The sequence below is a fragment of the Cynocephalus volans genome, chromosome 2 (genome assembly GCF_027409185.1).
Source record: "Cynocephalus volans isolate mCynVol1 chromosome 2, mCynVol1.pri, whole genome shotgun sequence".
NCBI lineage: Eukaryota > Metazoa > Chordata > Mammalia > Dermoptera > Cynocephalidae > Cynocephalus > Cynocephalus volans.
The window spans coordinates 139,514,411-139,525,786 of NC_084461.1; the positions used below are offsets into that span (position 1 = coordinate 139,514,411).

The 11,376-nt window shown below is 49.2% G+C and overlaps 1 protein-coding gene across 2 annotated transcripts; it reads left to right on the plus strand.

The window, feature by feature from the left end:
• The first annotated feature begins 275 nt into the window (after positions 1–275).
• Positions 276–11,111, plus strand: NIPAL4 (NIPA like domain containing 4). Of its 2 annotated transcripts, XM_063087849.1 has the most exons (6): positions 276–327; positions 3,250–3,489; positions 6,617–6,673; positions 7,732–7,822; positions 9,730–9,890; positions 10,348–11,111. In XM_063087849.1, the coding sequence occupies exons 1-6, from the start codon at positions 291–293 to the stop codon at positions 10,974–10,976; spliced, it is 1,215 nt and encodes a 404-aa protein (XP_062943919.1). In that variant the 5' UTR covers positions 276–290; the 3' UTR covers positions 10,977–11,111. The 2 variants fall into 2 exon arrangements, with proteins under 2 accessions (XP_062943919.1, XP_062943918.1); XM_063087848.1 differs by lacking the exon at positions 6,617–6,673 and having other exon boundaries at positions 291–327.
• The last annotated feature ends 265 nt before the right edge of the window (positions 11,112–11,376 follow it).

Genomic DNA, 11,376 nt, shown 5'->3' on the forward strand with positions numbered 1-11,376 from the left:
GTGACTCCGAGGCTGGGAGCCCGGGGGCGTCCGCACCCCGGCAGGGCACGCGCCCCTCCGCAGGCGACCGGAGCGCTGGGCCCGCAGCCCCCGGAGTTGCCCAAGACCCCGGGTGACTCCTCCCCGGGGACCCTCCCCCTCTGGGGCGCGTCATTCTCCCCACCCTTGGGTCCCGATCCGGGCGTCTTCTCGCGTGCGAGCCACGCCGGGACACGTCGCGGTCACCTGCTCGGAGCCGGGGAGCGCGGGGCGCTGTCCGTCCGGCCGCGCGCAGGTCCGCCCGGGGCCCCATGGAGCTGCGGGTCGGCAACTCCAGCTGCGAGAACGGTGCGTGCGGGCCCGGCTGGGGACCGTCCCCTAAGATGTCGCCCTCTCCGGCCAGGGGCCGCGGAGCTGGGGAGGGAGAGGGTCAGCACGAGTTGGCCCCCACCCGGTTCTCAGCCGGGTCTGGGACGTCAAGGTTTCCGCACAGACTTCACCTCCATCTCCGCAGCTGAGGGAGCCGCGAGGGGAGAGGGCGGAGAGGGGACACCAGGGGACGAGGGGCGGGGCGCAGGCAGCACTGGCTGGAGCAGGGAGCCTGGGGGCTGGGGGGTTCTGGGTTCTTTAATGTATAGTTGCTTCAGATTTTAGTACCTGCCTAGTTCTGGCTGTCTCTGTGGGTCACTGCGAGGTCCACGGAGGACACAGGGCAGAGGGGCCTCACCGCGTTGGCCACACAGACCTTTTAGAAAAGGGAGGGAAAGAACCTCAGGAAAGGATAAGGAAAGAGCGGGGGCTTCATGTTTAGTTCTCACCATCGACCACTCTGGGTAGACGAGGCCATCTACCTGCATTATCTCATTCAATGCTTAAAACCACTCTAGAAGGTAAGTAGCTATTATTACTCTGCTATCTCCAATCTAAAGAAACTGACGCTCTGAAAGGCTAATAATTTGCTCGAGGTAATACAGTGGGGAAATGGAATAGAGAACCGCGCTCTTGGATTCTAAACCCTGTACTCATCCTGCTGCGCTCACCTCCTCTCTCGCTGCGGCTCCGCTCTTCTACCTCTTGGAAATGCAGGCTGTGGGATGTCCCCGTGTCTCTCTAACTTCTTGCCTTCTGCACTGAAGCTTTCAAAGCCTGCCTGTTGGGCGTTGACTGGTTTCCTGACTAACAAGGCCGGCCATCTTCAGCCTCACCCTTCCTCCTAGGGCAGAATGTGTTCTCCAGTCCCAGCATATTCTGGAAGAGAAGGCAGGAATCATCTGGGCCAACACCCATTTTTCAGATGAGAACCATGCTCAGAATGGGATTTCCTTTGACCGTCGGCCCTTTCTTTTTTTCTCTTCACCATAGTGGGAGAACTTGATTGAGAGAGGATGCTGAGTCTCTGGGTGCTACAGGCCTCGCAGTCACAGCCAAGTCCACAGTGGGCACTTTGGCTCCACCTGCTAGAAGTGCACCTTTGGGGAGCAGGGGAAGGGTGTAGGAAGGACTTGGCCCTCCTCTCAGGAGTCACCTGCCTTGGCCCACATCCTCCCAAGCTCTGGCTCATTTCCTGTGCTCAGGAAACTCCCCAGATTTGGCTCTTGGGCAGGGAGGCCTGAGCTGGAGGAACAGGAATTCTAACAAGTCTGATTAGGGACCGAGATGGCTTCTTGTCTCACCTTCCCTTGATTGTGACGTGGGTGTTAGAAAGAGAGATCTCTCATTGTGAAAGACACATGGATGTCCCCTGGTAAGATCCAGACCCAGCTCTACCACTACGTGTATGTGTGACTCAAGTGAGTCCTGCTTCTCAGGGACTCAGTTTCCCCAGCTAAAAGTAAGAGAGTTAGACTGTCTGCTTTCTAAGGGCTCTTGCAGCTCTGTTGTTCCATGTTTCTGTGTCATGGAAGAAAAGCCCAAACTGCCCTTAATCTGTTCCACTAAGACACCACTCTGTAGATGCACCAAAGCCACAGCTGCCTGATCTCAGACTTTGGGGCCCTTCTAGGCACTGGCTGAGAGTTCTAGCTTGGTCTGAAGAGAAGTGCCTGGCCCATTACATTCTCTGCACAGGAACCTGGGCCTTTGTGAAACACAGCTTGAAAAAGACCTTCTACCTCCAGAGGGCACAAACTCAAATGCCTACAGAAGCCAAGCACAGAACAAACGTGACTGAAGGGAGCTGGGTAAGGGCTCTGGGGAGTTGCACAGCACGTGTCCTAAGTGGGCAGCCGCTGCTCAGCCACAGCCAATTCTTGCCTTATGGGAGGGCTTGCTCAGTGAGGTTAGCAGGTCTTCTAATTTAAAAGTATAGCGCCAAATCTTAATTTTCGTGGGAAATCCCTCAAGTCTTAAATGTTGGTAATGAATCCATATTTTAAAATACATCTTAGGAGGCCAGATGAAGTCCCTCCATCTCTTTCTCCTCCCCTCACCTTGCTGCCTGTTTTATTGGGGGTGGGAGGGTTAAGAGCTTTGGCCTCAGCATCAGAAGACCTTGAGGTCCAATTGCAGCTTTACCACTTAACTACCAATGTAGCTTTAGGCATGTTCCTGAACTTACGGGGCCTCAGTTTCTTCAGCTAAAAACCTGGAAATGATCATTGTGCCTGTTTCGAAGAGTGGTTACTAGAAATCCTCATGGAAAACCCCAGATCAGAGGACCATGCGAGGAGTAGTTCTGGAGGATGATTGGAGAGTCTTTGCACTGTGTCATGGAAGTTATGTAGTTCTTCAGACTGAGGGTCTTACCTTGTGCCCACATTTGTTCTATTGTCCTTGATGTTTGTGCCAGAAAGTTCTGGGGCATGAGGGCTGATTCAGGCTCTTGGGGACTCTAGAACTTGGAGAGCGTGCTAGACAGAGTTTATAAGGGTTGGCAGGGACACCAATCCCTCTTATCCTGAAGGGGGCCCCAACCACTGGCCATAGCACCAGAGATCTCAGAAGCAAGGCCTGAGAATGGTCAGTTCCAACAAACAAGAGGTTCACCACTTGGTCACCTTCAGTCCTAGAAGGCGCTTGTGGACTCCAGCCCCACTCCCTCAGGCTGCCTATCAGCAGTCTTCCACAGCAGCTTGAGCTCATGCAAATAAAGATCCTAGCCTGAGCAGGCACTCAGTGAATGTTGGCTATTATTCTGAGGTTGGGGCACAGGGTGTCAGGGGAGCCCTGCAGTAGCCAAAGCATGAGGTCTGTAACAGTGGCCAATTCCAACATGTTTAAAATGTGCTAATGTCCCCAGTGTGACTCTCTCACCATGGCCTTCCTATCCAGGTTCCCTGGTCAGCCTTTACTGCTCCTCCCAAGAAGTCCTGTGCCAGATCATCGGTGGCCTCCACCGCGAGGTGCCCAGCAATGCCACCTCTACCAGCTGGCAGGAGAGAATCAGGCAGAAGTACGGCTTCTACATTGGCCTGGGCCTGGCCTTCCTGTCTACCTTCCTCATTGGCAGCAGCGTCATCCTCAAGAAGAAAGGCCTCCTGCGGCTTGTGGCCACGGGGGCCACTCGGGCTGGTAGGTTCCTGGGGACTGCAGAGGACCGGGCACAGGGTAGCTGAGCCCTCAGCTGGCTTCCCTTCACAGGGACCAGGGCTGCAGTCTGAAAGGATGGCCTCAGATGAGTACAAAAGGCTCATTGTCAATCCCATTGAGAATCCCACCTGCCAATGGGAGACCTTTCTTTGAAACCCACAATTTTCTGAGAACTTCATAATATGTCCAATAGGGTGAAGACAGGGAAAAGTCTCAGGACCAGGAATTAGATACTCCAGGTCTAGTCCTGGTTTTATTTCTTACCAGATGTGTCATCACAGGCAAGTTGCAACTTCTCTACAAAATGGGCATACAAACACCTCTTCCCAGAGCAATGTCAGACACATGTGCCCTCACTCTCAATCCAGCCGAGCTCCTTTACGAGCCACAAAAGAATTATTGAGTCTCTGTCCACAAGGGAATTGCTTGTTTGTAAGATAAGGTGTGTATCCATCAAACAATTCTTGAGAAAAGTGATCATGTGTAAAAGAATTTATTCATTTATTCGTTACCTATTGCATGCCTGCTGTGTGCCAGCTGAGATGCTAGACATGGGGATACAGTGTGTTCGTGGAGTGTTCAATCCAGTGGGAGACACAGACAAGTCAGTAGGCAATTGTTTTATAGTGTAAGTGCCGTCATGGGGGAAATACAGACTGCTATGGGAATGCTTTGGAGGGGTATGTAAAGGCCAGACTTGGGGGGGTAGGTTTTCTCTAAGAGGTGATCTCTTAACTGAGACCTAAATGATGAGGAGATAGCGAGATGGAGGGGAAAGAGGAAGGCAGTGTTCCAGGCAGAAGGAACAGCATGTGCAAAGGCTCAGAGGTGAGAACATGAATGACATAGAAACCAAAAGTAGTTCAGGATGGCTGGAGCATGGAGGGGTAAAAGATGAGGTAGGGGCCACCTCATGGAGGGTCTTGTAAACTGTAGGCAGGGGAGTGACACAATCTGATTTACGGTTTGAAAAGATCCCTGGTTGCCAGATGGAGAATGGATTAGGGGACAAGGCTGGAGGCTGGAAGACCAATTAGGTGAGTGAGAGGACAGCCCTTGGGCCTGGGAAATGGCAGTGGGAATGGAGACAAGCAGTGAATTCCAGAGTCAGTCTCTGAAAGTAGAACTTGCTGGCTTTGATGCTGACTAGTTTCAAAATGAGGGTCAAAAAAGGAGTAAAGGATGACTCAGGTTTGTGACTTGAGCAGCTGTGGAGGTGCTGATGCTATTTTCTGAGATGAAGAATACAGAAGGAGGAATGGGCTTATGGGAAAATGATATGTTCAGGTTTGGACACGTTCAATTTAATGCTTCTGTGGGACATTGCACTTTAGAAGCAGACTATTGGGGTTCCCGTTCCAGCTCCTCAATTCCTGGTGATGCAATTCTGGGCAAGAAAATTATTTGTTCTGGTGCCTCAGTTTTCTCATCTGTAAAAGGGGGATAAGAATAGTTCCAGCCTTGAGGGTTATTGAGAAGACAGGTAACATGTTTAGAAAGATGCCAGGCAAAGAATAAGCACTAGTGTTGGTATTAGCATTATCTAAGCAGGGGGGCCTGGCAGTTAGATACACAGCGCTAGAGCCCACATGTGCTCCCAGATGGGGAGCTGTGGGGTGTGGGCATGAAGTCAGGAGCAGTGGTCACTGCTACCCTAAACTTCACCTATGGCAAGAGTTTGAAAGGCCAGAGACCTCCCAAAGTGCCAGGAAAATTTCTGCTTGTGCTCAGGGAAGATCAGGCAAAGTAGACCATTCAGAAAGACAACTTGCCTAGAATCTGTTTTGTCTTCCCATCTGCTATTTCAGTATCTTCTGAAATGTCAGACCTTAGAGTAAAATGCTCTCAGAGTTCTTAACATTTATGGGAGATTCTGACTCCCTTAGGAATCTGGCGAAAGCAAGAGGCCTCTTCCTTAGAAAAATGGGCATTCACAAAAAGCAACATAGGATTTTTGGATTTTCACAGAACTGTCTAAATCTCATCTATCTATCTGTCTACATCATCATCATCATCATCACCCTTGTAGCTAATATTATTGACTATTGACTATGTACCAGGCTCTGAACAAAGCAGACATAATTCCTGGCTTTGTGGAGCTTCCATTTTCATGGGGAAAATACCAGAAAATAAGCAAATCAACTCAAATTATAAATGATAAGTGCCATGAAGGAGAAGAAGGGTGTTATGAAAGAGAATCCCACGGGCAATAAATAGAGATAGGACAAAAAGAGAAAGGACATCTCAGGGGAAGCAACATTCAAACAGAAACCTGCAGAGTGAGTACAGATTTAGGGGAATATTGGTAGGAGGAGTATTCTGGACACAGGAAAAAGCATGTGCAAAGGCCTTGGGACAGAAAAGAGCTAATCATTTTAAAAGAAAGGAGAAGAGTGACAGGAGATACGTTTGGAGCGGTGAGCAGTGCCAAGACTATGCATGGTCTTGTCAAGGATTCTGGTCTTTATCCTAAGAGCAATTGGAAGCCATTGGCCAGCTGCAAGCTGAGGAGTGACATAATCTGATTTGCATCCTTAGAAGACCACTGGCTGCCATGAGAAAGATGGATTACCAAAGGGACAAGAGCAGAGCCAGAGTAACCAGGAAGGAGGCCATTGCCTCAACCTGGACCAAAGGTGACAGTGCCTTGGAGTAGGGTGGTGGCAGTGGAGTGGTCACGTGTGAGAAGGGTTTTGGAGACAGAAGCAGCAGGATGTACTGGATGCAGAGGGAGGGGGTAAGAGAGGGGTCAAAGGTGATTCCCTGGTTTCTGGCCTAAGCAACTAGGTACATGGAGGTGCTGTTTACTGAATTTCATTTGGCGAGTGGGTGGGAAGCATTTAAAATCCAGAGTTCCATTTAGGTTAGAGATCAAGATGCCTGAGAGATCCAAGAGGAGAGGTCAAGTGAGCAGTTGGTTCAGAAGAAATGTCCAGGGTACAGATACGAAACACCATGATGGTGTTTCAAACTTTGGGAATGGATGAACTCACCCAGGAGATGGCCCAGAACCAGGCTGTGACTTGGAGATCAGGGAATGAAGGTAAAGTTGGGGATGATGCCTGAGAAAGTGGGGCCCAGCTCTAACTTTTGTCCTTCCCTTCCACAGTGGACGGAGGCTATGGCTACCTGAAGGATGCAATGTGGTGGGCTGGATTCCTCACCAGTAAGTGGGTTCTTTGCTGCTAATAACAGCAGCCTGTTGACAGCACGGAGTGGGTGGGGCGTTTTTGTCTCTATTGCGGACAGTATGAATCTGAGGCCCAGATTCCTAGGGAAAAACCCTGATAAAACATTTGCAGGTAGAACATCTTACTTTCATCTCAGATCACTTTTTCAAACCAAAGCCGGTCTTTATCCTTGAAGCATGTACCCACAGAGATGTTTGTCTAGGGATGGTAATGATAAAGGTACATTTTCTCAACTACCTGTTGAAACGTAGGGTGATAATATCACTGCCTGTTAGCAGTGGACTCTTGGACTTCTAAACGGTAGAATCTGAGATTCCTAAACCAACTTCCCCATTCTACAGGCAATTAATTTATAATCCCCTAAGTCAGGTTTTGATCCCTGCCTTAGCCAGGGCTATCACAGTCATCATCTGCTTTCAAAGGGGACACCCAGGTCATTCTCTACCAGCAGAGAGACAGAAAAGCACTTGCAGAAGTTTGCAAACTAGAAAGTCAGATGGGAAGAACTTAGGCCCCTTGGGAATGTCAGACTTTTCTAACCACCTGCCCGTTGGTCAAGACTGCACACAATTCCCTTCCTTAGGAAAGGGGAGTCCAAAGAACAATTGGTATCCAAGGAATCAATAAATGTAGCTGTTTCTATTTGATAATTAATGCTCTAGAACTTACCTTAAATATATAGACCAAAACATTGGCAGTCCCTGAGACAAACGTATCTGTGCCTGGACTAGAAGCCAAATCTTGTTCTTGAAGAACAAGAAGGCTTCAACCCACAAAAATTTCATGTGACCTTGGGCACTGGACCTTAGCTTTGCCATCTTTAAAATGGAAGGATTTGACCAGGAAAGTCTGGGACTGCCCTTTTGATCAGACTCTCCGGGGCAAGAGCATAAGAATCAGGATTTTAAGGAATGCTGGTCTGGGATTCTGTGGGTGGTTGAACACTCAATGAAGCCATGTCTGCCCAGACTCTTCTGGAATGGAGATGGTGCATCTGTCCAACACTAGCCTCTTTTCTCTTTTAATTTCCTAGTGGCTGCTGGAGAAGTTGCCAACTTCGGGGCCTATGCATTTGCACCTGCGACAGTTGTCACACCTCTGGGCGCGCTCAGTGTCCTCATAAGGTTATCGTCACTTTTCTAGCCATCTCTGGCTCCTTCCTGCTTTCAGTTTCTTGCAGCCTGGAATTGCCAAGTGGGGTCAACTGCCAGTCAGCAATCAGGGACCTGGGTTTGTCCCAGCCCCCAGAAAGAGGCAGTGTGCCGTTCAGTGCTCTGGACACTGGGGTTGTTTGCTGCCACTTACCTCAGCATCCCCTCGACTGACTGGACAATAGAGGGGCAGGACACACCCGAACCAGTGGGAAAGGCTTCCACTGCCACCAGGCTGAATGTCTTATGTCGATATTTTGGTGCCCCTATAAGAGAAGCCTACAAGTTAAGAACATGAGCCCTAGAATAACACTACCTAAGTTCTAATCCTTGCTCTAATGGGCAAGTCACTTAACCACTTTAAGACTCAGTTTCCTCATCTGAAAAATGGTTACGCTAATAACTCCTACCTTGAGGAATTGTTCTGAGGACTGAATGAGATAATGCACAGAAGATGCATAGTACTGGCACCAAACAATAACCATGTCTTTCCTATATTGAGGGGCTTACTATGTGCTAAACGTTCTAAATGTATTCCATGTATTAACTCATTTAATCCTCAGAGCATCCCTCCCTGAGGCCAAGAGAGGTTAAGCAACTTGGCCAAGGTCACCAGATTCCATGTGGCCAGGCCAGGATTCCAACACAGGCATCTAATTCCAGAGTCCAGGTGTTTAACCACTAAGCTATGTGACCCCTCAAGTAAACACTTAATGAATGTTTGATAGCTTGTAAAATAATTGATACCAAATGTGTGTGCTTCCTGCTGTCCCCAGTCCTCCTGAACTATGAACACAGAGCTGGTTCCTACATGGGGGTCCTGAAGCCCATTTGAAGGAGGCTCTGATTGTTGGCCTAACCCTGGAACCCTTGTAGGTCCCAGCTAACCACACCCAGTATCCATAATTTCCTCTGTTTTCTTTTACCGTCTTGATGACAGTTTTGCAACATGTATGCAGTCAAAAACAAACAAATAGAACCATGACTCACTCTGCACAACGGGACTATCTGATTTTGCAGCTGACGTAGTTGTGATACCACTATGGCATATCTGATTAGTTTACAAATTCCCACCCACAGGAAGTTGTGAGAGGCAAGGAGTTCTCCAGAGTGTGACTCCTGCCTGTGCAAATGCCACCAGACTCTTATGAACGGGATATTGTGGATAAAATGTTTTTGGTAGTTTTAGAGGAGAGATAGGAGACAAAGGAGCTTAGACTTCAATCTCCTCTCTCTTGACACCTAGAACCAGGACTTTTCAAGCTAATTGGGTCCCACGACAGCCAACTGATTTTTACCCTAAATTAACGCCAACTTTGTAGAGAAACTGAAGCATGCCCCAGCTTGCCCAGTTTCCTCACCCTTTCCTCTCACCTTTTCTGGCTCATCTAGATGTGAGGGGAACAGAAATCATGTCACCGAGAAACAGCAAGGAACTGGAGGTATTTTTCCCAGAAAAGAGAAGACTCAGAGAAGTCACAAGGATCCTCTTCAGTGAGGTGTATTGGAAAACCCATTGGCTTTATAATAAACAAGCCAAAGCTGAAAGCCACCTGTCAGCAATGCAAAGAGATGGTGTGTTCATTGGGTAGGAAGGTAGACAAGAGCACTTTGAAGGGCTCTCATAACTCTGCTGTCTGAGGATATTTCCAGTCTCTGAAAGAAACGCACCTGCATTTCTATTTCTCCAGCACACTTGGCAGCCTGCTCAGAAATGAGTTTCTATTTCACAAGTTTTTGTGGGTCTAGAAAAGTTTCCCCATGAGAGAGCAGGACTCTGGTCTGTAGTTCTGTGTGAGTGCTCGCCCAGCCCCTGTTTTCCTTTGAGACGCTGGGGCAGGCATGGTGCTCTAATCCCTTTCTCCCATCTCCACGTGCAGTGCAATCCTCTCCTCGTATTTCCTGGGAGAGAGTCTGAACCTGCTGGGGAAGCTGGGCTGCACGATCTGTGTGGCCGGCAGCACAGTGATGGTGATCCACGCCCCTGAGGAAGAGAAAGTCACCACCATCATGGAGATGGCTTCCAAGATGAAAGACACAGGTGGGCTGCAAACACCCGGGGAGCAGGGAACATGGGGATGAACCCTGTGGGAGGTGCTGCCTTCTGGAGCAGAAGGCAAACTAAAGAAAGGCATTGGTGGGCTGGTACTTATCAGCAAGGCCAGCTTAAAACGTTCCTGGCCTGATATCTATGGACATCCTTTATTAAGCGTTTATGATGTGCCAGGCCCTGTTCTGAATGCTTAATATGCATGATCTCATTGAATCCCACCATACACCCCATGAGGAAGATCCTATTGCTGGTCCTCTTTGACAGATGAGGAAACTGAGGTCTTGGGGGTTTCATAAGTTACCCAGGTTATTAAAAGGTTGTGAAGCTAGGACTTCACCATGTTTTCTGACTCTAGAGCCCACGTTCTTAATGCTGTGGGTCGGGGCCCTAGATGCTGACTGCACCCTCCTTGGCTGAGGTGACCTCTCTCCCTCCCCTCCCGAAGGGTTCATCGTGTTTGCTGTGCTCCTGCTGGTGTCCTGTCTCATCCTCATCTTTGTCATCGCCCCACGTTATGGGCAAAGGAATATCCTCATTTACATCATCATCTGCTCCGTAATCGGGGCCTTCTCCGTGACTGCCGTCAAGGGTCTGGGCATCACCATTAGGAACTTCTTCCAGGGGTTGCCCGTCGTGCGGCACCCCCTCCCCTACATCCTGTCCCTCATCCTGGCACTTACCCTCAGCACTCAGGTCAACTTCCTCAACAGGGCACTGGACATTTTTAATACCTCCCTGGTGTTCCCCATCTACTACGTGTTCTTCACCACGGTGGTCCTGACCTCTTCCATCATCCTCTTCAAGGAGTGGTACAGCATGTCTGCCGTGGACATTGTGGGCACCCTCTCTGGCTTTGTCACCATTATCCTGGGGGTGTTCATGCTTCATGCTTTCAAAGACCTGGATGTTGGCCAGACCAGCTTGCCCCACATGCACAAAAACCCAACCCCAACTCCCACCCCACAGCCCACTGTCATTAGACTGGAAGACAAGAATGTCCTTGTGGACAACATAGAACTTGCTGGCACCCCTTCACCAGAAGAGAAGCCCAAAGTATTTATAATCCATTCTTAAAGCTTGGAATGACTGAGGGAGGGGATGAGCCCACCGGTGCAGCCTGACCTCTCAGTTTCAAAACTATCTGGTTATTTTCAGCACCACTTGTTACCAGTGGGCTCTCTTTTCTTGAGATGTTTATTTATACCTCATCATGTTTCCAGGAGAAAAATCCCTACCCAGTGAGCAGTGGTGGTAGAACTTTCTGGAAACATAGCCTCAATGACCAAATACCCTAGTTTACATGGGTGCAGCAGGTCCCCCAGACCTCCCTTCCCACTGGTTCCATCAGTGCCATCTCTGTGTTGTTGGGAAGAAGATAGAATTTGACCTGTTGAATGTAGCACAGTCCAAGAACTTCCCTGAGATCCTGGCCATCAGGAAATCTTAGCACCAATTTTTCTTCCTGAGACTGAAT